Source organism: Trichoderma virens (assembly GCF_000170995.1).
Source record: "Trichoderma virens Gv29-8 chromosome Unknown TRIVIscaffold_5, whole genome shotgun sequence".
Taxonomy (NCBI): domain Eukaryota; kingdom Fungi; phylum Ascomycota; class Sordariomycetes; order Hypocreales; family Hypocreaceae; genus Trichoderma; species Trichoderma virens.
The window spans coordinates 1147108-1173583 of NW_014013744.1; the positions used below are offsets into that span (position 1 = coordinate 1147108).

At 48.7% G+C, this 26476-nt stretch overlaps 9 protein-coding genes across 9 annotated transcripts; 5 read left to right on the top strand and 4 right to left on the bottom strand.

Annotated features, from left to right (window-relative positions):
• Nucleotides 1–379: 379 nt before the first annotated feature.
• On the bottom strand, nt 380–3806 carry TRIVIDRAFT_112062 (family 47 glycoside hydrolase; the record flags this gene model as incomplete). Its single annotated transcript, XM_014102904.1, has 4 exons — nt 380–668; nt 733–1863; nt 2338–3501; nt 3574–3806. Coding segments are annotated over 4 exons (2817 nt in total), but the record flags the coding sequence as incomplete, so codon positions are not given.
• A 2095-nt stretch (nt 3807–5901) lies between these two features.
• TRIVIDRAFT_220840 (uncharacterized protein) lies at nt 5902–6420 on the bottom strand (the record flags this gene model as incomplete). Its single annotated transcript, XM_014102318.1, has 1 exon — nt 5902–6420. One exon carries the CDS (start codon nt 6418–6420, stop codon nt 5902–5904), a length of 519 nt encoding a protein of 172 aa, XP_013957793.1.
• A 1329-nt stretch (nt 6421–7749) lies between these two features.
• Nucleotides 7750–9548, top strand: TRIVIDRAFT_215831 (uncharacterized protein; the record flags this gene model as incomplete). The annotated part of the gene is made up of 1 exon (XM_014102319.1): nt 7750–9548. The coding sequence occupies one exon, from the start codon at nt 7998–8000 to the stop codon at nt 9045–9047; it is 1050 nt and encodes a 349-aa protein (XP_013957794.1).
• Nucleotides 9549–10045: 497 nt separating this feature from the next.
• On the top strand, nt 10046–11612 carry TRIVIDRAFT_220842 (Hypothetical protein; the record flags this gene model as incomplete). The annotated part of the gene is made up of 2 exons (XM_014102320.1): nt 10046–11195; nt 11602–11612. 2 exons carry the CDS (start codon nt 10046–10048, stop codon nt 11610–11612), a joined length of 1161 nt encoding a protein of 386 aa, XP_013957795.1.
• Nucleotides 11613–11931: 319 nt separating this feature from the next.
• TRIVIDRAFT_36912 (uncharacterized protein) lies at nt 11932–13464 on the bottom strand (the record flags this gene model as incomplete). Its single annotated transcript, XM_014102321.1, has 2 exons — nt 11932–13195; nt 13250–13464. 2 exons carry the CDS (start codon nt 13462–13464, stop codon nt 11932–11934), a joined length of 1479 nt encoding a protein of 492 aa, XP_013957796.1.
• Nucleotides 13465–13695: 231 nt separating this feature from the next.
• On the top strand, nt 13696–14659 carry TRIVIDRAFT_215832 (uncharacterized protein; the record flags this gene model as incomplete). Its single annotated transcript, XM_014102322.1, has 7 exons — nt 13696–13809; nt 13872–13887; nt 13948–14013; nt 14067–14181; nt 14241–14306; nt 14360–14438; nt 14490–14659. The coding sequence occupies 7 exons, from the start codon at nt 13730–13732 to the stop codon at nt 14560–14562; spliced, it is 495 nt and encodes a 164-aa protein (XP_013957797.1).
• A 138-nt stretch (nt 14660–14797) lies between these two features.
• On the bottom strand, nt 14798–17861 carry TRIVIDRAFT_37019 (uncharacterized protein; the record flags this gene model as incomplete). Its single annotated transcript, XM_014102323.1, has 3 exons — nt 14798–15427; nt 15497–15802; nt 16227–17861. The coding sequence occupies 3 exons, from the start codon at nt 17859–17861 to the stop codon at nt 14798–14800; spliced, it is 2571 nt and encodes an 856-aa protein (XP_013957798.1).
• A 1209-nt stretch (nt 17862–19070) lies between these two features.
• On the top strand, nt 19071–20507 carry TRIVIDRAFT_63983 (uncharacterized protein; the record flags this gene model as incomplete). The annotated part of the gene is made up of 4 exons (XM_014102324.1): nt 19071–19435; nt 19518–20228; nt 20342–20416; nt 20498–20507. The coding sequence occupies 4 exons, from the start codon at nt 19071–19073 to the stop codon at nt 20505–20507; spliced, it is 1161 nt and encodes a 386-aa protein (XP_013957799.1).
• Nucleotides 20508–21784: 1277 nt separating this feature from the next.
• Nucleotides 21785–23005, top strand: TRIVIDRAFT_36551 (uncharacterized protein; the record flags this gene model as incomplete). Its single annotated transcript, XM_014102325.1, has 1 exon — nt 21785–23005. One exon carries the CDS (start codon nt 21785–21787, stop codon nt 23003–23005), a length of 1221 nt encoding a protein of 406 aa, XP_013957800.1.
• Nucleotides 23006–26476: the final 3471 nt, after the last annotated feature.

Consider the following 26476-nt stretch of genomic DNA (forward strand, 5'->3'; position numbering starts at 1 on the left):
TACCGAGTATGGACGGAATGTGGATATGGGTTGGTTTGTGATTTTGTGTCGTCTTTTTCTTCTTTTATTGGTGGGAGAACTTCCAAGTACAATTGTTGGATTTACAAAGAGCCAAATGCATATAGTTTTGTTATAGAATTCTAGTATTTTCATATTTCCTAAGCAATACTCTTCCAACGCCCGTCGTGATTTTGACTCCATATGCAACACGGATGCTTTGTTCATGACTTTGCAAAAAACAAGTAGGAAAACCAGAAATAAAGCCCCAGAGACAATAACATAGACATGCTGAATAAAAATATCCCCCCTTTAGTGGTTACCCATGGATTCGTCGTTCATTGCCTCCCTCTTATATACTGTGTCCGATAACGCTACCGCCGGGCCGCTTGAAAGGATGAGCCTCGGTATTGAGCACCCACTCGTCCAAGCTGATAACACTTGGCTCCGAGAACAGCAAGTAGTAGTACTTGAGCGTCTCGGCGAGCCAGAAGCTCTCCATTTCGTCCTTGAGCCCGGGCTCTGGGCTGTTGACATCGTCAACGGCGCTGTTGGCTATCTCTGTGCGGGTGGCGTTCATCGTGGCGTCGAACATCTTCCAGCCCTTCTCCATCCAAATAGGATCGCCAGTGATGCGATACATGTACCATACCGATTCAATGGCTTCGGGTCTAGCGATGTGATGTTAGCAAATGGTGTCATGATGCGACTTGGTGTAAAAAGGGGGTTCCTTACCGGAGGATATACTGTCTGGAAGTGATGTGAACGAAACCGGGGGCAAGACCCAATTCGGCAATCCGTTGCTTTACAAACTCCTCGTGCGTCTGAGGCTTCTCTGGAAGAATGATTTCCTGCTCCTTCGGTTCCTGAGGAGGGAGTCGTTTGGCCTCCAATACCGAGTCGACTGGCGCACCAGGCTCTCGCTGGATACCGACGCCACTGTTTGCTGGCTTTTTCTTCTCATCACCCTTGAGACCGATCTTATCCTTGAGCGACTGCGGCAGCTCTGAACCAACCTCTTCATCCCCCGACTTTGGCGGCGGAATTACTGCCCTCTTGTGAATGGCCTTGGAGTTACCAGTGGAGTCGCCATAGTCTTGGGCAGTTTCCTTCAAGGCTTCACCGGCTGTCTCCTTATCCTTGTCGCTAGTTTTCCTGGGGTCCCCTTTGCTTTCTTGGGCCTTGTTTCCCTTTTGCTTGTCAAACGCCGCCTTCTTCTCTTCCCACTCGGCCACCTGCTTGTCTCTCCAATCCTTTGCGGGATCCAGCTTCTCCCACCAGAGGGTTTGGTTAAAAGCGCACTTTTCGAGTGTTGGACACGGCAAGACTTCGGAACCTTCCGGCATGATACCAGAGACAGTCGACTGATATGCCCAGACGCAGCCGTCCGTCAGCCTCTTGGCTGTCTCAAGATCCTTCTCTCGACCAAAGATCTTGCCGCCTAGGCCATACATACCACCAATAAAACACGTCAGGTGAGTAACTTCAAACGTTGCCATTAGGTCTTCAGTGGGATTTCCAGCTGTTTGGACCTTGGCAGGGAATAGAATATCCCAATCGCCGTCTGTCATGGGCCTGTAGAGGAGCCACTCGTTGATTGCTTCGACAGAGTCCTCGTACAGTTTCTTGTATTTGGACTCCAGACCGCCGAGAAGTAGATACTCTTTCGGGAAATATTCATACGCCGAGTCTTGACCACCTCCCATGTGATATTGCTGAAACCCGTATCCACTGATTATCAGACCTTGAGGAACACAATCCCAGTTGGCCGTGAAGCCATCGGCTCCAAAAGGCGGCGCTCCTCGCCTTGCCGTCTGTTGGGATGGCACCTGGCTGGGTTTCTCGACAGATTTATTTTCATCAGCACTGACGTCTCGGCGCCGGAGAGAATCTACCGGACGAGTTTCCGTTTTATCATCCTCGCGGGGCCCTTGCTTCGCGTATTCAGGATTTTCAGAGCCTATTTTGCCGACAACGAATTCTGAAGATTTTGTCCCAGATGCGTCTGACATCTTCTGGTCAGGCCGTGGGTCCTCTGCGCCTATCTTGCCGACCACGAATTCCGAGGATTTTGTCCCAGCTGTGTCCGGCATTTTCTGGTCAGGCCGTGGGTCCTCCGCTCCAATCTTGCCGACGACAAATCCCTTGTCTGACGCATCCGTTTTGCCAGCGGGTGTCTGATTGTCCCTGAGAGCCTCAGAACCAATCTTCCCAACAACGAAGCCGTCGGATTTTTCTGTAGACTTGTCCGTAGACTTGCCCAAGGACTTTGCCCTAGCCTCATCAGCGGCTTGCAACTTTGCAATTGCTTCATCCGCGCTGAGCTTTCCAACTATAAACTCGTTGCTGTCGGTACCTTGCGCGGGGCGTTTCTCAGCATTGTGCGGTTCGGTCTTGGTGCCTTTTCCAGGAATAAAATTACCCGGCTTCTCAGAAAGGTCTTGGTCCATCTGCTTCTGCGCTGCTTGACTAAGTGAGCTGCGTAGATCTGCAGTTGCGGTATGGTTGCATCCAGAGACATCTAGATTCTCGGGAAATAGACCGGGAATGGAGGTGCCTTGTTTTTGGAGCTCAATCAGAGCATCAGTAATTCGATCCACGGCATCGTAGTATTTGTAGTCGCTGGTAAGCTGAGCCAGGCGTGTAAATTCCATGGAGAGCGTTCCAAGCTCCGCTATGCCGACGGAGGTGGCTCGATGAGGCTGCGAAGCGTATTCTGGCTGCCATTGGTAGTATAGAATCGGCATTCGGTTTGGCGTATCGAATATACCCATGAGGATGTCGGCGAGTTCAACAGCCTTTTTCAGAAGTATGGGATAGCCACCATCATGGCCACCGCTGACATCGAAGGCACCGAGCAAACCGCCAAGATATCGGATGGTCGTTTCGAAAACAGGAATAGTGCTGCGAGGGGTGGTGGTGAAGTCAATGTTTTCAACGGCTTTGGCCGCCTCGTCGAATTCTTCCTTGAGGCCTGCAATCCACAGAGTGTCTAGGGAATCGACCAAAGTGGCGGCCCAACCGCAAAAGGGATCGCGATGCTTGGCGGAGACGGGCGACAGCTCATCGTGCATCCACGCAAACTTCTTGTAGCCCGACCACGCCCGCTCAATCTCTTTAGCAACACGCTCTTGTCTCCTGACTCGTGTAGATTTAGCTTCCGGTGACTCGACGCCAAACTCGTGCTGCACTCGGGGAACTTTTTGCGGCTTCCCCGTGGGGAGGCTTATAATGGATTCGGTAGGCACAGGGAAGTGCTCGGTAACGGGCCTCCAATGGATTCGGGTGTCTGCCGGCACTCCAGGGGCGTTCTTTGGCGGATTCTTCTGGTGAATATCTTCAATCTCTTCATCCTCATTGGTAGGGGCTATCTTATTGTTTGCAGGCTTTGATTCCGCATCTGCATGGGCAGATGCCTTGCCATTGACCTGCGGTTTCGAATCGTCCAGCTCCTTTAGCTTGGGGATTTTGACGCCAGGCCCGTCATCATCGTCGTCGGGCTTGCTTTGCTTGCCCTCATTGTTCTGGCTAGCAGCATGCTCTGGCTCCGGTTTCGATTCGGGCTTAAGCTTGGACTCGGGCTGAGGCTTCGGCTTAGATTCAGGTATATTCTCGGGCTCGGGCGCAGGCTTCGGAGGCGGCTTCGGCTGGCTCTCTACTCCCGCAGCAGCAGGGGAGTTCGAGGTGGGAGGACGGTAAAGACTGGCATGATGGGCAGGGTCCTCCCATGTGTTCTGCGAGACTCTGTAGAGGAGGAAGAGAATGACGACGGCACAGACCATAAACAGCCTATACCTGCGTCGTGCCATGATGGCGGACGGAGCAAGGCAACGCGGACAGGCTCGGGATCAGGAGCAGCGGTAGAGGCAGAGGCAGAGGCAGAGGCAGAACGAGGTCGAATGTCCAGCCCTCACGTGAATTGGCCCAGACAGAGGGGCCTAGCAAAGCTCCGAAGCTGAGGTATCACGGGCACATGAGCAAGTGCCAAGCAAGGAAACGCCACTGCAGAGCAAAGAATGGCAAAGGATGTCAACGACAACGACAAAGACAGCAGGCCAGCAGCGCGAGAGGAAACCGCAGCGGCACAGGAGCAGAGCTGCAGGGTCTTTTTGCCCTTGAGGCGATTTGGCAGCATCGCACCTCCGTACTCCGTACTAGTGGCGGGTTTGTCTTGGCATTGGCATCTCCAGAAGCTGAAGCAGGTACAACGGCAGCGCGCCCCCGGTCAGCAGCTCCGCAAGTACTCGGGCCTCAAGCCATTGAAGTAAGCACATGAAAGAAGAAAAGCCCGAGCCAATTCCGGCTGCTACCTCGAGCCTTGGTACCTGTGAATGCTACTCGCCGCATGTGTGTACAACCACACAAAGTACCAGGGTTCTAGGTATCGACCAACGACAACATTCCTTACCCAACACCTACAGTACTCGTAGAGGGCAAGGCTTCAATTGATTGACAGACTCGGAGACGGGGGAACTGGACGATGCTGTGGAGCTACTGAAACGGCACTGGTAAGTAAAGCTCCAGCCGTGCCTAAGTTCCAACATAAGGTACATGCACTAACGTTGCATCTGCCTCGACTGGAAGCGCACCGAAAGGGCGAAAGCTGCAAAGTGACACCAGACTAAAATTTAAGAATTCAATAGTCTACTCTTCTCTTTAGGAAGGTCAGCTCACGTGTGGTGTGGCCTGCACATGTGAGAGCGAGCGATTGGATTAACAGTAACAGGTAGGTACCAGTACTGCTAATGAGTCCGCGGATGCCGGTCATTTATGATTGATACTCTGCTGGCCGGAGTACAAGTACCTTGGTTAGAGATGGCTCTATCTGTGCTCCGTAATCGTCTCATAAATCTGGCCTCCGGGCTCCATTCAATATTTGATCTCATAGAAGCCGAGGTGCCTATTTTAAGGCTTCAGACACTGGACAGACCAGGGAGGCACCTGTCACTGCCTCTATGGAGCTCATTAAGCCCGCTTCCCCACCACTCCCGTATCCTCCGTTGCGGCCGTTGTTTGTCCCACACACAAACCGCATCCATGGCTTCTTGGCAAACGGTGAAGCAACACAACAAGCCCAGCACACAGCACTTCATCCTGGCCGTCGGGTCTAGGGTTTGTCGGCAAATAACGCAGGCCCTGCAGAATAATCTTAGCCAAAAGGCACTGATGGGCTAATATCGAGCGCAGTCCCAAGCGGTGCAGTCCAAATGCATCTACTTTCAGAGAAGCGGCATGCCTTTTGGCTCGTCAATACCACCAGATGTTGTCATTGTAGGTAGGGAGAAGAGAAAGCACTGACCTACACGGATAAAACGAGTATCTTCTCAAACCAATGCTAGGCTTTCTACATGACGATAAACTCTCCGAGAGTCCGGGTGTTGGCCCAACCTGGATGACAGTTGCGTCCTGAACTAATCAGATTGGTTGCTGCTAGGGAGGATTTCACTCACGTGGGAGACACTCGCCCTTTTCCCCGGATCTAGGAGATTTAAGCCTGGGGAGCAGTGGATATCTTGACGCACATGTATTGATATGCCCAACGCCAAGCGCAGTCACTTTTCTGACACCATCTTATTCAACCACTGCTGAGCAATACATTGTTGTCTGCTATTCGATGTTTTACTGAAGAAATCACTGCTACCTTTAATCGTTCCATCGTAGCATCGTAGCGTTAATATGGGAAATGCGAGGCGCATCTTTCATGTTACTCTAGGTAGTTGTATAATAAAAAGTTGAAAAGGTACCATCCAACGAGCCAGACCTAAACTACACATGATATCACCAAAAGACAGACACCAAAAAGATTCCATCAAGTGAGTTTAGAAACATCTAAAACACTTAAACAGCCCATCCACCGCCATCAAGTCGCCTCTCACCACTACCCTTCCTGCGTGAGTGTCGCTTTTATTTGTCAGCCTTTGGATAGTTCACTGTTTCGATTTTGGTAATCCGAGCAGAAATCGGGCTTCTGTTGTTCTTAAAGGGAATCTTGTAAGTCTCCGACCAGAGAGTAGCAAGAAGCTTATTATATTCCTCGCAGTCAGTCGCTGCATTGCCATGTGCTTTCAAAGACTCCCAAAACTTTTCGGGATCATAAATGGAGAGTTGGAATTCCCAACGCTGATCGCCGTTCATGACAGCAGAGTAGTGAATCACAATGGACGTACGGCCTCCGTCGTTCGGATCGTATTCCCTCCATCCCGCGAAACCCACTGGCTCAGGCCTCTGGATAATGTTAATTCCGCGGTATGAGTACTGATAGACCCATGAACTTGAGGCTATGTCTGGCCTCGTAACAGGCACAACCTCAGTCGTCGAGCCCGTCTCTTGGCATATGAATGTGAGAACTTTTAGTATAGATGTGAGAGTCTCCTTCTCGAGCTTCTGTTCCAGTTTGTATATCTTATCTGCATGTGTAGCCATTGTTGTAATTTGTCGCGTGGTGTTGATGTATAACTGCCTGGCTGGTAGAGGGTAGTGGTATAATTCTTGTTGTATATAGGAGTTTGTTGCAATAGAGGCAAAGTAACTGAGATTGAGAGTTGCCTGGTGAAATATTTCCGACGAAGTCTGAAGACTCCAGCTATATATACTCGAGCATCTTAGAAAATCTGGATTGGTTTTAACAAAGGGGTCTGTATTCGGGAGAGTCTCTGGATGATGTTCAAGCTTGATCCATCTGCCTTCATCTCATCACTCTCACTTGTACTAAAGATAAACAACAATGAAAGACAAGCTAACAGATTCAATTAAGCCAATCAAGATGCATGCTGTTTTTACCCATTGTTATCGCATTTTGCGATCTTTGAATACCTACAAAGGTGTGATTGAAGAGCTTTGGACGAGTAGACATCTAAGCGTCATGGCAAACTTACGTATACCTAGTAGACTAGCAGAAGCGCCCGCAAATTCCAGGTCTCTCCATTGTTAGAAGAACTTAAAATGTGTTAATTACTTTGTTTAGAATATTACCATAACCCATCTGAGACCGTGCTTCGTTGTCGCTTTCATATTCTCAAAGACCTTCTCGAAACGTTATGTGGATACAAGATATCCAATCAACACCATTGTTCTTGCGACCTACCTGAGGGGCACACCCGCAGAAGAGTACGGTGAAAGCAACTAATTCAAGCATCTACGGAGTCACGAGATCTCCAAGCGCTGCATATGTCTTGTTACAGAACAGAATCATGGGTTATTGGTTCTTCTTCTTGGATGACCCCTTGAGCGCATGGGTGCAGTTGCAGGGTACATGTATTTGCTCGAGCCCTGCAATCACAATACCTACTTTTGTGTCACAATAATCACTACGGAAGCATAGAGGCCGTGAATAACTTAGATCCTCAAGCACAGACTTTGTTGAGATCCCTTTAAGGAATATGAAATCGTCGTGTTGCGCTGAATAGCATAATGCCGTGTTGATCGGCTTTGAGCGCCCAATCTTGCCTTCCGGTGTAAGCGAGCAGAGGTTGAGTGCTGCAATGTATTGGCAAAGGGCGTTACCGGTCCCCATTCGATGATTCCTACACATTTTCGTACACATCGGAATATAATCGCATGGCAAACCTTCACAGCCGATCTCATGGTCCATCAGCGCATTGGCTCGGCAATCGTACCAGCGGGGCTTGAGCGTAAGCCGGTTGGTGGCGGATTCCGCAGCTCCATCAGCCCACGCCTTGCATTGCTGCACTTGACCTTATGATGTGAGCGACAGTCTGAAGTGGCATGTGTTGGCACCAATCCCTGGACTTGGCGATATCCCGAAGCGTCTGTGATTAAAGGAGGCGCTCGTATTAGACGTGTTTTGTGCGTTGTTCAACCAGCCTCGTTCTTGTGGCGCCGACGTCGGCACTGTATTGGTTTCGCCCTTATAATAGAAAGCTACGGGGCAATCGCCTGAGCTTCAGCGTCTTCATCCACACCAACGTACATACTTCATACAACATACCAAACCTTATACTGTACATGACATACATATCCAGCAACGCAAATTCACCACAATGTGTATCGTGCTATTCACAACCGCACATCCCGGCTACTCGCTCATTCTCATTGACAATCGCGATGAGTTCATCCTAAGGCCTACGTCACGGCCGCACTGGTGGACACACCCTGAGACAGGCGGCGAGGTTCTTTCATCGCGAGACCTCCAGAGGGCGGCAAAAGGCACTTGGCTAGGCATAACAAAGACCGGCAGCCTGGCTGTGCTGACCAACTACCGGGAACTGGTGGACGATGATGCTGAGCACCCAATACATGGCATCAAAAGCCGGGGTCGCATGGTCAATATGTGGCTCGGAGGACTCCCGGATGGAGGAGTCAAGAAGGGCGTGGACGAGCTTGTCAAAGATGGCGGTGTCAAGGGTGTAGGAGGCTTTTCTATGGTGTGCGGCAAGCTGAGGCGCAACAATGAAGGCATCGCCATCGTGAGCAACAGAGCTGATGATGTGAGCGACGTTCCGATAGTCGGATTGGCACCAGATGGCGTCTGGGGCCTCAGCAACACGGTCTACAACGACCCCAACGAGTGGCCCAAGGTGACTACAGGGAAACGCCTCCTGAAGGAAGTGGTTCAAGACGCTGCAGCAAAGAACGCCTCCGAAGACGACCTTGTCGCAGGTCTGTTTTCAATTCTCGACACAGAGTCCATGCCCAAGCGGCCTGCGGGGTCAAGCTTACAAGAGTACATGAACCTGATGAGGCATACCATCTTCGTGCCGCCAATCGGCGACGACGTCCACCGTGAGGAGATGCAAAAGGCCACTGCAAAGGGGCGTGTCTTGTGGGCGCATCTGAAGAACGACCTGAAGGCTATCGAAGAGCTCAAGGCGGAATCAAGGCCGGATGTCACACCGAGCGCGAGCCCGCACCCGTCCATTGGCTTCGAGGAGGGCATGTATGGAACACAGAGGCAGACGGTGCTATTGGTCGACAATGAGGGCAACGCAACTTATATCGAACGTGCTCTTTGGGACTCCAATGGGAATGAGATTCCTCGAGGGGAAGGGGACGTTGCTTTTCGCTTCAAGATCGACGGCTGGGAGGAATAGCCATCAGCCGATTTCTCTTTGTCCAAGGAAATAACGGATAATGGATAGATCTTGCGAAATACACCGACAAAAATAGTGATCCGGGACTGAGAGCCAAGGAAGTCGGCACAAGCGGTGGCAATAGACCGAGGAAGTTGGCCAGCAATAGAACGGCTTCAATGCATAGGGCAGAGGGAGAGATGGGGCATCTGGGGGTCTATGATACCTTCATGTTATTGATACTGAGGTACTCAATTAAAATAAACTTCAAGTTATAAAGCGCCAGATAAGTTGATGCCTCACGGAATAACTGCGCGGCCGGGAGTTTCTGCCAGTGGGAAGGTGGACTCTGCCTGGCAGCTGCCCGAGGTGCCTGCATCTGTCAGCCGTCAGTTGTTCTACTATTTTTTCTTCTTTCTTCTTTTTTCTTCATCGCTTCCAATCACGCGTCCCTTTGTCCATAAATACGACACGTGCTGGACAAATACGCGTCCTTGATGGCCTTTTCTGCCCTTCCCTTTGTCGATTCTTGCCTCCTCCGTTGTTTGCTTCCAAGGAGCAAAGCGATTTGCCGTTGACCACGAACACCATCTGCTGTTTGCGGCTTTGACGATACGGCACTGCCATTTTCTCGAGACAATTTTACCATTCTTCTTGGCTTTTTAATTTGGAGGCATATCCACATATCCATTTCGCAGTTCATTCACGGCATTTTGCATGAGCAAAGGTGATCATCGTCTACGCCTCTCGTATGCCATCAGCTCTTCCCGCCAGTACCAGATTCAGCTATTCTAAACAACAGCTTATTACCATTACCAAGAAATCTTATTAATCCTGAAAATGCTTAAGGCGATTTGAAGACGATTATCACAGACGCTTTGACTAAAGCCTTTGTTTCTTGACTGCCACCATATGTCCCCTGACACCTGGGTTCACACCGTAATCCGTTGAACCACAATCGTTCAAGAAGAGTACCAAGAGCGTCATCTTTGGCAGCCGTTGCCACGGATTGAACAAAAATGCGAGGACAAGGAAAAAATAGACGACCCCTCATCTCTGCGCCGATAGGTCCTGTCAAAAACTCGAGAGGTGCCGATCTTATCCGAAGCGAGAGGCTTATTATTGTCGATGCCATCAAAGACTGCGAAACAGATAGCTCTGGCTCGACTCTCGAAAGTCACAGCCGTTTGCCAATGCAGAGCTTGAGGTGCATCTCCGAAGGTTTTCGCAGTGGCGGGCAGTTGCAGAGCAGCCCTACCGTCGAAAGCTTTGACATCGCTGCCAAGCCAACCATCAAAGCTGGCGCTGATCCAAAATCTTCAAAGAAGCTACGGAGAAGCCTTCTATCATCAACTTCATCCATACCAAAACCATACTTCAAGACGGCGTCAACGGCCACGCCTATCTCAGTGCCAATCGTGACTCAGCAAGATGAGAATATACCTCCCGCGCCTGATGGGTTTCCCCGATTAGATTCACCAACGCCGCGCCTGGTCAATAAACTTCCAAAGTCTCGAACTATGAGTGCCCTCCAAGACTTGAAAACGTCTATTTCACGGCCGTCGTTGGCTACTCGCTCTATCAATACTTCTGCTTTTAATGGCACTTCTGCCAAAATGTCTCCATCTTCTACTGGAACAACAGCAACTTCTCCCCAGCTTTCGAAATTGAACTTGATGCAACCATCTACAACATCACTGGCCAGATCGGTTCAAAGTTGCACTTCTGAGACTCCATCAATGCGGATTAGCAACGCACAATCATCGGCCTACTGGTCTGGCCGTTTCGTGGCCCTTCATGACCGATTTTCATCTGAGAATCTCGCCGCAGATGCCCGTGAATCTCGACGCTCGCTGGCCGACTCTTTTTCGGCTCAGACAAAAACTCCCTATACCAGCCTATACCAACGCACATCTCATCTCCCTACTTCAACCACTACTTCGGCTTTGAAGACACTCATGACCTCATCCAATACTCCATCAGTAACTGAAGAGGAGGCTCGATGCCGTCGCATATTCGATCATCTCGATTCACTCTGCACCACAACCGAAGCACGGCGCTCCTTGCACGCCTGGCAGCAAACTTACGCTCGTCGACATGGTCGACCCTCTCTGCTTCCTGAGGGTGGCTCCATGGAAGAGAGAGGCTTCATGGCTAAGATTTTCGGCAGTTCGGTTATCAGAAAGAGCGAAAGACACAGCCTGACTGGACTGCGACATGGCTCCTATAATCACGACAACAAGAGCAAGAGCTTTCTTTCTGGGAGCATTTCCAGAGCATCTCGGGGAAAGCGCCTTACCATGTCGTGAAAAATCGTCATCATTTCGTGTCTCAATTGCTTGTATTGTTCAATAACAGAGTGGCTCTCGGCCCTAACGGGGCGCCTCTTCTTACTCTTGTTCTTCTTTCTTTTTTGACGACGTTTTCTTGTTTCCCCCCTCTTCACCGAAGAAAATCTTGGGGAGATGACCCTGGGATACACTAATGGCCTCAAAGGTATTTGTTGGAATAAAACTGGAAATTGGGACCCTGAAATGGATACATGGAAAATATTGAGTCTAATGGTTTGAAGTAGCTGATGCTTGAATTGGAGAGATACGAGGAAGAATCGCAAGGACACAGGTATGGCAGACAATGTAGAACTACTGTATGGTACATAAGTTTCGAGGTACTCGATTGTGAAAATGTCTGATTCATTTAATATACTTTTCGTGTCTATGATAATGTGTGTAATTGTTCCCATCTGGGAGCTCTGATTGATTCATGCTTCCGCCTATATTTCATATCCCCATGCTCCTGACGCCAATTTAAAACGAATTTATCAATACCTTGTATCCGCCAGTCGGTACTAAAGGAGAAAGGGGAAAGTAATTTTGTAATAAAAAAAACCTGAGGGGAAAAGATATCACTCTGCTCTCTTCCTTGTCTTTAAGAAATCCTTAATCTGTTCATGCTTATTGGCAAAGAACATCCGCGCATGGTCATTCTTCCAAACTAGAACCCCAATTTCTTCAGAGAAACGTGCTGTATCGAGATAGTCCTTATCATCGGTGAAATCCCGAAACAGGAACCCGCTCGTCGTCTTCATCCTCTCGTTTTCGAGCTGCCACAAGCGGATCTGGTCGACGACGGTAGGGGGCAATACGGGTTTGTTGGTCAGCGCAGCGGTGCGGTGCATCTGCTCGTGGGCGTGAGCGGCAAGGTAGGATATGATTTGGTCGGCCGTGATGCCAAAGTTGATGGCCTGGCGGATAGATGCGCGGGAGAGGCGCCCGGCCACCATGTCGGGGAATCGCATGTTAAGCTTGGCGAAGAGGGCGAGGACGGCAATTTGCAGGGCGGACTGGGTGTAGGCATAAAGGCGATAGTTGGTCTCAATGACGACGCTTCCAGCCTGCTCGCCGCCGCTGCCACCCAGAGGACCAAGGGCCTGTTGTGAAGTCTGGGCTGATTGAGTAGCAGCTGTGACGCCCTCGCTGATTGTCCGTAAACTGTTCCCTCCACTCGTCAGGGTTGTTGCCAGTCGGGTTGGGAAGAACATGGAGCGCTTATGCTGGGGGATATAAATAAGGCCGAAATCGACGAGAGAAGGAAGCATATTCCGTCGCTCTTCGGTCAGCGCATTCGTATCGTACGCCCTCCCTAGCTCTAGACTAGCAAGCATGAAGAGGAACGAAAGCATGTCGACCGGATCCAGCCCAGAGCCCTTGTTATTGCCCAGTACCTCCAGCCACAGCAAAAGTAACGTCCAGACCTGCGCGTTTGCCTCCTGCAGCAAAAAAGTGAAGCCAGCCTGCGTGATGCCCAGGCTTCCATTCGGCCGCCTGTCAACTAACCGCCCCGCGATGAGAAGCTCCTTCACGCCCTTATTCGGTCCAGAGCCGTCGCCCACGCTGCTCTTGTAACCGACACTAGATACAACGAAATGTAGCACATCCTCCCACTTCTTACGTGCATATCGATCGAGGAACGGCAAGTCGATCTCGGGTGGGACGAGAAGGGAAGAAGGCACGCCAAAGGAATTGTGATTTCCACCGCCAGTGAGGGCTAGCCGTAGAGACTTCTTGAAATTGGACATGAGCTGAATCTCCTGCGGCTTCTCTTTTGACGGGGCGGATATTTGGACAATGTGAAGGCTTCGCAGGATGGAGAGGGACTGGTCTTTCTTCCTGTACCAACATTAGACGCTACGCGTGGTGGCCACAGAGCAAAGCATATCGAACCGTTTGGCTTCTGGCTTCACCCATGCGTCTAGATCTGTGAGAGTCATCGGATGGGGAAGAAAAAGCATTCTCATGACAAATGTTTTTGCTAGATGCGGCAGCATGCGCCGAAAAATAGCAAACGTTGTAGAGGGCTGCTGGTACAATTTCTTGAACGTCGTACCAGGCAGCCTCTCCAGGTATTCGGCGAGGTGGAGGGAAGGGTTTACAGACATGCTGGGCGGATGGGGAGGCCGTGATCCGTCCAAAGGCGGATACAGGTTCCTAGTATGTTCGATGTTGCTGCCTCATGATCTGATCTTTGGAGGTTCACGATCTTGAAGCGCGGCGCGTGAAGATTACGTCACACCTTCTCGGCACATCATCGGCTAAGCCGAGCGATAACGGGTAATGTCGTCCAAACTAGCAATTGAGCCCATCTCAGTTCCCAACAGCGACATTAAAGAATATTCAATCAATTGAGTCAGATCAAAGAAAATCATGACCAGAAAGCTTTCTCCTTTCAATTTTACAAAGGCCGTCATGCGGTCCTTCATGGCCGAATCCGGCCTGGAGCCCAGGTATGAGCAAACCCATGAGAGCGCCATATGCCGAGGCAAAGCCACTAACAACGGGATATAAGACTCCTGCAGAACCGGGTATGCATGGGCATTCCAGATCGGCCAACAACCTCAGTCGGTGCTCACACGACTTTCTAGTTTCGGGTGATAAATGCCTCTGAGGGCAGAGTTGACTTTGAAGTTGACATCCATAAAGACCACACTTTAAGTTTACCCCTCTGTGTCTTGAAAGACATCTCACTAACTTGTCCCTTTAGAACCGACTCCAAACTATCCATGGCGGAACTATAGCTAGTCTCGTCGATCTCGGGGGATCCCTGGCAGTTGCTTCCACTGGAAGGTTTGCAACAGGCGTATCGACTGACTTGAATGGTAAAGGCATCCTCTCTTTCTGGATACAAGTTTTCACACTATTGACCTCATTCACTTAGTGACCTATCTCAGCCCCGGAGGCCGACCGGGTGATGTCCTCAAGGGCACGGCTATCTGTGAAAAGAGTATGTGGTTATTGCTAAATAAGATTGTGGCTGGTTCTAATGGTTCATAACAGTCGGAAAGACGCTCGCCTACACAACCGTACAGTTCTACAATAGCAAGGGCCAGCTTGCTGCGAGAGGAAGTCATACCAAGCAAGTTTACCAATCCCTTTTCTCAAATACCATCACTAACTTTGACTCAAGATTTGTTGCGGGGACTTTGGGCCCAGATGGAGCCTTTGTAGCCCCGGCGCAGTGGGCTGATGAGGTCGACTAGATGATGGCGCAAATGAGGGTGTTGCAGATGGTATAGATCTAGTCATAGAACCTAGATATAGAGGGATACATCCGAAATCGAATATGGCATTAGAATCATCAACCATTTTCTTTGGAAGCGTGACACCCCTTATTTCGTGGATATGAATTAATTGATGTACTCGGTATAGTTTGTCGCAATTCCGCTAGCCTTACGGAAAGATTGATGCCCTTGTTTTCTTCGTGCTCGATAACAGTTAGGTATTCAAAATATTCCTGATCGTCGCATCTATGAAATCCTTGGGCTTGCCGAACAAACTATCTGGATTCATGCTCAAATCGATGAAATGATAACCACCCCTCAATGTCTGTCCCACCTCTTTCTCGGCCACTTGCTTCAACAGCGCTTGCATCCTCTGCCGACTCTTCAACGCATTAGCTTTACCTGGAAAGTGTATCTTTGCATACATCAAGAGGAAAGCTGCAATCCCAGCTGCAATGGGTGTCGCAAACGACGTGCCAGATTTGCATTGAAGAGACTGGGGGTTGGATGTTTTATCACATAGATCCACTGGCCACGCCGACTCAATAGCTTGACCGACCGTTGCAAAGTTATCATCGTGACCAATCGCTGTAGGGCTAAATGTCGACGGATTACCATATGTATCGGTCGCATGAATGGCAATAACATTCTGGTCACGAGCTGGGTATGCGTGGCCCTGCCTCCCACCGCTATTCGAGGCGGCGGCAAAAAGCAATACGCGCTTCGCTTGAGCGTTTGCAAGGGCATCTTCAAGTTCTTGATAATCGTACATATCGCATGCAGGAAAGCCAAATGACATTGAGATGATGTCTACTTTCCAGGTAGAGACCGCATAATTAATAGCCTGAGGTGCGAGTTTAGAGCGAATTTTAACCCCGGCGAATCCCAACAGCGTCTGGTAACAGAAACTTACCTTGGCAATCAGGCTGGCCGTTGATGGCTCGCTGTCAGCTATTTTGGCAACATAAAGCTGAGCATCAGGCGCATAATCGAGAATCAAGCTCGCCGCGAACGTGCCATGGCCACTCTGATCAAACACAACACTCCTGTCCATATTTCCATCCTCTTTGATCCAGTTATACCTGTCTTGAATATTTTCAAGTCGTGCAGCAATATCCGGATGCCGTATATCGATACCTGTGTCAAGAATGGCAATCCTGATGCTGGGTGGGGCTGGGCTCTGTGGAATGAATCTGTCGTAGACTTCTCGATATCGAAACTTCCAGCGTCGATAACTTGAGAGCCTGCAGGTTCACACGTTAGAAATCCCTCTAATAAAAGCAGCCCCCTATTTACTATATTCATAATTTGGTTTATAGCAACACAGAGACTTCCGTAGACAATCTTTTGATCACTTACTCTCGATCTATACAGGCCTCGGCGATTACTTCGTCATCAAAGAATCTAGAAGCTCGGTATTTATCATCTATCATCGCTGCTCGAGGTGCATCGTATATAGAGCCAGGAGCAACATTTAGATTATAAACACATGGCTGTTTTGCTGAACGTTGACTGGAGAAACCCCCCACAGAAGATCGTGGAGAGCAACTTGGTGGTGTAGATCTAGCTCGTTTACGAAGACGAGTTTGTTCATGATTCTTCGCGTCGCCCTCTGATGCCTTAGTTTGCACTCGCTGCCGTACAATTGGGCCCCAGTTCGCAATGTCAATGGTCTTTGCAAACTCGTCAAGATTAATAGTAGAGATTTCGCTATAAGCTTGACATAGTTCAGTCTCTAATGGCTTGACGACTTCTTGATATATCTTCGATACTAGTGCCTCGCTATCCAATTTATTTTCGTCTTCGTCTTCCCAGGTTGCGGGATCTAGGCACTTCTTCACAGCATAGTGAAATTGGTAGCTCTCGGGAATCTCGCCTTTGCATGCTTCGTACACTAGAATGACATCTAGATACCTCGGTGTAGAGATTGGTGATTGAGTATAATCTGTGAGGTCCGCACCGTATTGCTTGGCCAAGATATCGAAAGGAACAGCAAAGTAAAGTTCCATGAGCATCACCGCTAGTGTGACTAGAAGAGGGCAGCGATGTACTAGTAAATCATCAGGATCTAGGCCGTCTGGTTCGGTAACTTCTGGGCTGATGCATGAATCCCAGTCGGATTTGGAGTGACTTATCAGATGAGTTTGGATGAATGGCTGTAAAGGGATGGATGAAGAGGTTGTGGGGAGAAATAAGACGTGCGAAGAGCTCCATGTGGGTTGCAGCCACTGAGTATCGTGTAGATAAAGGACAGCGTAGCTGAGCATCACAGCAAGAATGCGTTTTGTCTTCTCAGTGAAAGGATGTGATCCTTTCCTAAGAAACTGCTCCAACGTTATAGGGCTCCTCGCTCTGTCGATGAGAAAAGTGCTCATTTTGGATTGTAGCTTAAATATCTGGCCTCCGGTAACTTTGAGATTAAGTCGATGTTCGAGCCTCCCAATTGGCTCACATAGTTGTTTTAGCCTCATTCCATTTTTCTTTCCTTTGGGCTCTTTTATTGGGGCATTGGCCTGAAATTGTACAACACTCTCCTTTATCTCTTTCGCCATGAGAACATGCGTCTCTCTCCAGCCCTGTTTCATGAAAAGAAACATATCGAAGTCCAGACATTCGTCCATATTTGCCTCTCCACTTGTGTTCTTTCGGTGGGTACCTAAACGAAGCTGAGCCTCATGAGTAGGTATGCAATCGCAATTGCTATAAGCAACAAGAACCTCAAAGATGGACTGCGCCGCATTCCACACGGCGAAGGATGATGGCCCAGCGTTTTCGTTGGTAGGAAGTTCTTCGAGTGTCCAGTCATATTCGTTTTCAGGGTACCGTACTCCAAGTTCCTTTTCACACTCAGCCAACAATTGGATGAATTGGTCGCGTTCTTCCATATTCGCTCCAAATCTGATATATCGGAGGATCGCATTATTGTCGCTTCGTTCACCCCAATACCGACTGAATGCGCGCAGTTTCCCATGATGTGAAGCACTCGGAAGTGCTTCACGGAGGAAGTGATCGGGAATGTCGGGTGCAATTGCAGATTCTAGGTGATCTAAAGTTCTATAGATGAGATCCGCGTCAACTCCATACACTGCCTTGCTTACGCGCTTCCAATTGGAATTCACGATGGCACAATAGGCTGTGACGTCCGCATAAAACACCTTAAGCTCGCCATCTTTTTCTTCCATTCTCAGGGCTCTAGCAGCACCAAGAATTGCTTCAGATGCTGTGATCAACAATTGAACACCATTAAGAACATCTGTAGGCGCAGAGGATGAAGCCATCTCGCCCTCTAGGGGACTCTATCAAGACTGGATTTCAACATGCAGGTAGAGTTGACAAACTTGCTAATCTTTGTATGATACGATCCTTGTATCCGCTCGAGTGTATATGGTAGTTCGCAGAAGATTGCAAGGTAAAGTTTGTGTGAAGATAACCACAGCCTGATGGATGCCTGTCCGTAAGGCGTCAAAATCTACATGCATGTAATAAAAGACGTGCGGGGAAGGACCAACAACACATGATTGCTAGGTAGTATCTGTAGTAGGTACCTATCTATGCTTTCATTCGTGGATAACCTCTTCAGCCTCACTGCTAGTATCATAAATTTGTCTCTATACATATTTATTTTGACTTTGCTGCATAGCTGTCCAGTTGTTGGATGGGGTGCCTAGTACTTTTACCCAAAGCAGATAAGGAGCATAGTATTGCAGAATCCAAGTGGAGTCGACATCATCACAAAGCCGAACTTGAATGCACGTTGCTCTGGTATTAGCCCTCGAGATTCGCCATCATCACCTCGCAAGAGAAGTATCTTCATGTGAAGCCGGATATGGCTTCGCTGAATCAGGCACCAACAAAGCAAACTATTTCGGGATGTGCTGCGCAATGTATGGAGTCTTTTCAGCAATGTCTTCCTGCAGCTGCATCTATTCATGCTCGAGAGTTAGCATTGGTAGAGAATCAGCTTGCAAAATTCTCCCTCTGGACTGCCAACTTCAAAGTATTCGCTTCAGGTCGAGAATCATTGGACGATTGTTTGCGGGAGGTGTTCGACATCCAGGATGCCATTATGGGGGTCGTGGAGGCATTAAATTACCGCATTCTGAAGTGTAGGTAAATACCTAGTCAATTATTCTTGCTATATATTCATAAAAGAAGAGTATTAAGGATTCATTTAGATACTGAGAAGCACCATTTTAGGTACCTTGATACTGAAGACCTGCAGTCCAGTGATATTAGATAGGCCACCACCTGCTATAGATGCGCGGTTTAATACGGCTCTTCAAAACATCGCAAAACAAATTGCGCTTCTTCACAAGTTCTCGAATATCATTCACAGAGCCAGCAGAGAGGCGGAGAATTCCCCAGCCGTGGCGGGATTTCAGATTCAAGACAATGGGGGAGACGACTTAAAAGAGATCTTCTCTCATCAGATATGTGATAAATTTCCTGGAATAAGCGCAACTATTCAGCAACGTCTCGCAAGCACTATGCTTTTGCGTTGCAAAAGGATTCTCTATCAGAGATCTCATTTTGATAAATTCCTGGGAAAAGCTGGAAACCCGTCAATACCTGTGGCGTTGACTGCTGAGATAGGCGATCATGGAGACATTCCGTTCCCGCCCGCCCCTTGTGGCAATATTATGCGGAAATACAACAAGTTAAAAAAACAACGAGGAGAAGAGTACAATATTGACCAAGAGAACGAGCACGCTGATCTAACAGCTAGTCAAGAATACAGGGATATCCTGAAGAATGACTGGAATGAAATTGTCGAGGCGGCACGGGAAGTCGATTGTCCTTTTTGTTGTTCAACTCTACCCGCTCGGGATGCCGTTGATGACAATAAGTGGAAGTAAGTCTTATATCATCGCTGGATCCGTATCCTAGTACTCTAATCAGCCTAATTTATCATAGAAAGATACTAACCGCCGCAGATTACATGTTCAGAATGATATCGATCCATATGTCTGCCTATTTGAGGGCTGCGAATCGCCCGAAGAATTGTACAATCATAGCACATGGCTTAAACATATGTCTTCGCATTATATGCAATGGCGTTGTATATCCAAAGCTCACATAGAATTCCGAAGCGCCACGAAGAGCGAATACATTAACCACATGAAAGACGTTCATCCAGACAAATTCACGAATGCGCAGCTAAATATCATTGCCAACAGAAATGCGCGACCGATCAGTTCAATGTTCAAACCTTGTCCATTATGTGGCATTGAAGTAGTTGATGGCAATAAGTCAGACCATGTTGCAAGGCACTTGCTTCATCTTGCCCTGAAGTCTCTACCGAGCTATGAAGAGAATATAGAGAAGCATGAAAACTTGGAATACCAGAAGAACGATATCTCCATATCGAGTGCACGCAGGGAGAATGCGATCAGACTTGATGAGCAAATACATGTTTATCACGATACAGGTGCCTATGCTACGGCATCTGTTCGCGAGCAAATGCCCAAAGACTACAATTATAGTATGAAGCGCTTCCTTGGCCACTCGGAAATACCTGAAGGACGCTCGCTGCTTTGCTTCGGGGAAGCCGAGAGTGTAGAGAAAGCGAAAGATCGTGCGCGGATTCGGCTGAATGATTTCAATGCGCAATTTGGCTCGAGTATCAATCCTCCTAGCGAAACGGAGTACTTGATCAATAGACGCACACCGCTACTTGATCATTCACGCGCAGTGCCGGGGGATAAAAGGTCTCCGAGCATAGATTCTCTGTATATTAGCGATAACGGATATTAATTAGGGCGTATATATCCCTTGTTCTCGATGGATCACTAGAGGACGACGTTGGCATGCTTTCTCAGCAACAACCTAAAAGGTTAGGCGGAGCTGGCCGAGTATGATCATCACATCATCACATCATATATGACTACTTAAATCTATTCAAACCACCAAATAGTTATTTGTAACTACCGACAATCTTTTGCTGTGTAAATCACTCCAGAACGGATGTTTGCAAACCTCGAGACATTGTACTGACATATAACAATGGGCTAAGATGTCGGCAGTCATGGACATAGTCTTCATAAGAGCGCAAAAGAAAGTCCTTAGACTTTGTGCATTACATAAGAACACTCTCCTGACACCCCCGATACGCTATTCTCGTTCATGTGTCCTTACATCATAGATATCTAGGTCCTTTAAATCACACCTATTTCTGAGGCTCAATACACTTACGTACCTGAAATAACATCTAAGGCAGAGCCGTTCGGATACAACTGGTTGTCCTATCGGTGTCAGAGCCGACGACCTGGAGCAACATCTCGAAGAAGCTTGCCCAGCGCCTCTATGCATTGATCCAAGCTCATATCTTCAAACCAGAAAATAGCCACGGGAAGAGGTCTATCAAATTCTGTCCCCGGAAGCTGATCGTATCTCTAGACTTACGTGGGGTATTTAACAGTCAAACGAACCAGAATTACATCTAATTTGTGTAAAATCATGGCCGTGAATGGCCTCTGTATGTTCCCCCCTGGTCAACAGGTCTAGGCCCAGAAGTTTGGTACTGAAGGCTTTCTACACATAGTTACCACGGGTCTTTGAATGGCAATTTCCTCCACAACATCAACAACTGTTGGGATATTTTTTGAACTAGATGAAGCCTGTGCTGCGTGAGAGCTGCTTATTAGCTAGACTACTCTCTACAGTAAATTGAGGGGCTGTTAATTTGAACCTCAGCATAGTCATTCCACTTATATGCCCAACTTTACCAATACTTCCTAGCCTCAAGTAGGCATTTTTTAGCTACGCCCGTGTGTAATATAATAGTGCATGATGAGAGACACTCTGGAGATCGATATGACTTTCAGGAGGTTCTGTGTCCCTCGTACGGTCAGATGCATGACAGCCCCTCTCAGTTTTTGATGAAATCCGCCGCATATATGGAATGAATTGAGACTTCCCAGATCGGCACTTGGTAATCTCTATTTTTGACCTGAACAACATAAAGTAGGGTTTGATGGCTTATACAAAATAAATCCCGATATAACCTACAGCATCCTGGTTGCCATATTTGTGGATGACTAAGCAAACAGTAAAATTCCGTTGAGACAAATCTTCATTCAAAGTCGCCAACTTGACATCAGCATACGTGCCCTGCATCTGCTAATGGTCATTAGAGTGCACACTATTATCAAGAGGCGATAGATGCTGTACTCGGGGCATATAGCGAAGCATTTCGGCAATAATGCACTACATACGACTGCTCAAATCACCGGCTCAATCTCATTCGGGAAAAAAGCACACGCTAGATCTCGTCTTCACAATAACTACAGATCTAGGCGACTCGTTTTTATATCCAGACGAACCAATTGACTTGACAATCCATGCCGAAATAAGCACTGACTCAGGGCCCAGAACGAAGGTCCCATTAAGTCTCTTGCCGGGGACAGGCAAATTACAATGGCGATCCGGCATGCGCGTTGCAAAGCCTTCCGTTGACATCTCTGGAGTTATACAACAAGCATCAAAGTCAAAATGCAAAGTCGCTATCTGCATTAGCACAGAGAAATACTCCGCGCGTGGAGTACGCGATATTCTGGCCACCACAGTTGATTCAGAGGAGGAGCCGGCTGGACAAGTAATGCCAGTCTGGATTACTCTGAAACACGATGGGGGCGAGGTTGAGGTTTCTACAAGAAGATTATCCTTACCCGGGACCACTGAACAGGATTCATACGTCGAATTCGAAGAGGAAATTGGAGAGAGCATTGCGAGGCATATTTGGGATGCTGGCGTGCTTGCATTCTGTGCAATTGCCGAGTCATGCATGTTGCCGACGCCAACGGACACAGAGCCTTCTGGACTAAAAGCTTTGAAGAGTTTATTCACCGGGACAAAGCCTATAAACGCGCTGGAGCTAGGTTGCGGCGTTGGAATTCTCGGAGGAGGCTTGAGTGTCGTCTTTCCAAGGACACGGCCGCCACCTAGCCGTAGATGTACTATTCTCATGACGGACTTGGAGGAAGCGGAGAGTCGAACTAGATCAAACATGTCCCGGCTTCTTCAAGCCCGACAGGAGCACAAGTCCAACACTGCACCCCCTGTAAAGCTCCTCTACGAGAACCTCGACTGGGAACAAGGCCGAGAGGGAACGTTTGGCCCAGAAGCACAAAGCCACCGTTGGGACCTTGTCCTACTCAGTGACTGCACTTATAACGTGGACATGCTTCCCGCGCTCGTCGGGACGCTTTCCGCGTTGCACGAATCCAACACGGCACAGGCCGGTGACCAGCCGCAGTCTACAAAGGTCTTTCTGGCCACAAAGCCGCGGCACGCTTCGGAGGAAGCGCTCTTCGGCCTCCTATCAGACCAGGGTTGGACCGAGTCGCACAGGCAGACGCTGCCACTGCCTGTGCTTGGAGCTGAGACGCAATGTGTGGAACTGTATCTCTACGAAAAGGCGTGATAGTATGTACTGAAGCAAATGCATTCGGTAACTTGGCAGTTCCCCTTTTTAGTCGGTACACTTCGGGATACGACGTGCCGTGGTTAAACATGATTGCTAATCAGCATCCTCTTGACTACTGTCTCCCTAGAGTCTGGTTAGGATTCTTGACTGCCGGCGATTTACTTTTTTAACTCGGAGCTGATTGCTACAAGCAATACGGAGACCTTTGGGAGCTATTCGTGAGTGGTTTTTGGAATGCACACGTCTATTCGGTGTAGCCGCAACGCAAGGGAGCATCTTTGCCCTGCAGACTCCGGCATTCTTGGAGCATTTTAAGACCCCACGTGTGTATATGAATAGCAACATCCGGGAACAAACTTGAGCTCCGGCCTGTTCAGCCAAAAGAAGGGGGCGAAGGGGCCCGTTTTCTCGTCATGGCAGCGACTCGTGTAGTGAGGTAGATGGAGATACTACAGGTGGACATTTAGCCGTGAACTCTGCACTGCTCGTTGGTTAACAAGTCAAGGAGGCTGTCACGAGATTAAACAAAGAGGCATAATTGCTGGATTTCCTACATGGTCACATTGACATATCAGGTCGGAATTCCGCAGAGCAGATAACTAAGCATTAGTCGTCCGATGCAGAAGCTGAATAATGATGATGTCTAATATTCCGAGGGGTGTCTACAAATGATTCTGACAAAATTGAGGCACACACTCAGTCACACGGCAAAGACCAAAGCCGAAAACACGCGACTTTCACTCGCCCCTCTCAGGAGATTTCTGTTTGTCTTCTTTGTTTTATGTCTCCGGGTAATTTCTTTGTCTGCCGCGCGGGTTGCGGTGAAGAATGATGCTAAATGTCTCCGTATCTGCAGAATATTCGATCCACTCGACGGCGGAGTTCCACGAATTGACTGCCTTGTCCATACATTGAGATATAATGACGGAAGGGGCAATATGTAAGGGATAATAGCGCCGGCGCTTGAGTTTGGAGCTGTACTTCTTTCCGCCTTCTTCTCGTATCTTGATCTTCACAAAGAAATAAAGCAGGTACTTGTACATGTAGGTGTGAGCACAGCCGCATGCATGTATTGTTGCTCGGTAATGGTTGGTGATATGTTGCACTCTTGACATTTGGGGCTGCAGCGCTGACAACCCTGGTCTTCATTCCTTGATCACTCGATACCAAAGCGGGACGGATTGCGGCCATCAGACTCAAGGACGTGCTCTTCTCGTGCCAAGGTGGTAATGGAACTACTGCGTCAAATAGACGCTCTACATCCGTGCACTCTATATCCGCACAAAGTGTTATTTCGCAATGTGTTAATTGCAGGGGCAGCATTCATTCATCCATCCATTGCGTTTCTCTGCTTGTTTCTGCCGTGTGGGGTCTGGTATGGCCGATCTTTGAGAGAACCCGTCCTGCAGTTGGGATTGTGATTGTTGACGGAATTAAGAATGGAATTAAGAGCTGGGTTACGAGATACGGAAGCTTTGCTTTATCTAGATATTTCAGACATGGGCCAGGTCCTCCAAGGCTTCTTGAGTTTGATCCATGTAAGTTGGGGATTGCACCTATCACAGGCGACAGTCAATATCTGATCCATGGCTTTGTTCGAAATATTCCGATACCATGATGATACTGCATCGTAGGATGAATAAGGTTTTTTTTTGTTGTCCATTTCTTTGATGTCACGCAGACATGCCATTACCCGTGAGGCCAATTGCTGACAAGTGCCTGCATACAAGTATAAACCCTCCCTTTCTTGGAGCCACTTGTATAACTTGAGGATTGTTATTAGTCACAAGTGGGATAACGCTATGCCGCCTCCTTCAAGTTTTCAAGTGGGAGTCATCCGGCGAGCAGATGGATATTAACCGACGGCGGGTGGAGAGCGTAGTACGAAAGCTAGCGCGAACAAGAGCCCGACTATTACTCCACGTATCTACTCGTCCACATGTTACGAGTACTCGTATGCTCTAAATCATGACACGGCTCGGTTTACCTGACTTCGCTGTTGAGCTGAGGGTGTTTGTTGATGCGGAGATGATGGCCGGGGGGGCCTGAGTCCAAGACTTGCATTTTCCAACAGAGGGAAAGCTCGCCACCCAAGAGTCGAAATTTTCAGTTCCAAGATCGGCACCTCAGCCTGTAGGAATCCAGGGTCGGGGGGTGCCGCGCCCGCCGTCTTTATGAATGGGCCCATCTGCTGAACTAGCTCGGAGGAGGCCGAATTCGTGCGCCACAAAGAAGTGTACACGTAAAAGTTATAAGGAGCTGGTGTTAATAATTGTGATGCCTGTGCCGTAGACATCACCCGCTTGTATGAGACACCCATACAATGTGCATTGCTTCGCCAAGAACGGGGCGGCTGAACAAGTGTCTCAGCCTCCTCATGGCAGTTTGTAACCACTTACCACATTTGCACCAGGGCGGACCAAAACGGGGCAAACAACGAACGGCGTGGCCAACAGGGGCGCGGGCCGCAGCTCCGGTGGTAGGAAGAGAAGTAGAAAAAAAGAAAAAAAGAAGCCAGCGAGCGCCGAGCGCCGCGCCCTCCAAGCCGTGAGGCGGAACTCCGAGACAGATTTTGCAGTCCGTGCTGGTCTGGTCTATTTCAACAACCATATCCAAGATTCATACTCTTACTGTAGTATGCGTCCCTTGAGAAATCGGTCGTAGTGGGTTACAGTCGTGTTGGTTTACAGTCGGTGATCCTTCCAAGTTGAGAAAGGACATGAGAGGGGATGGCGAGAATCAACATAGGCGGTGATTGAAACTGCATTCCATGTCGTTGCATACTCGTATCCGATCAAAGGAGAGGGCAGTGGATCGTCTGTAGTATGGGTGCCAACCCCTACATGATCTTGGGGGCTAGAGATGGGCAAGCGGTGATGTATTGAGGCTGCTTCGACCGCTTCTTGGACTGGGCCGCCACGAAGAGGGAGCTGCTTGGGTGGCTTTTAGAAAAAAGAGAAAAGGCTGGGGAGTAGGCTGTTTATCGACGGATTTGCCATGGCCAACTTCTCACCAAATTCACTTCAGCTGGGCGCGATCCTTGCCTTCGGGTCTCCGTAATTCTAAAGCTCGGAATTGCTGAGTCGCTTCAGCACTATTAAATGCCCCACGGTTCTGACCAGACAGTAGCGCCACTAGCTACACACCATTCTCCATCGTGCTGCTGGATTACCGTTTTGGGCATCATCAAGACCCAAACACGATGCCATAGTTTGTCGTCTCTTTCACACAAAGATATCACCGCAGTCCAGTGCTGTACAAGAATGACACGAGGAAGTCCATCAGTTGGATAGCCAGCAAATTACCACCAACGGGACTGTCACGGCGGGTATTATGGCAGTTGGTGATCTGAAGAATAAGCTCAGCCTGATGAGAGGCTGGCGGCTCTAACTCCGTATTTCCGATTTCGGAAATGAACCTTTATTAGTAAGATATCGTGCTCAACATGCCATTCCGGGTCCAAAGTAT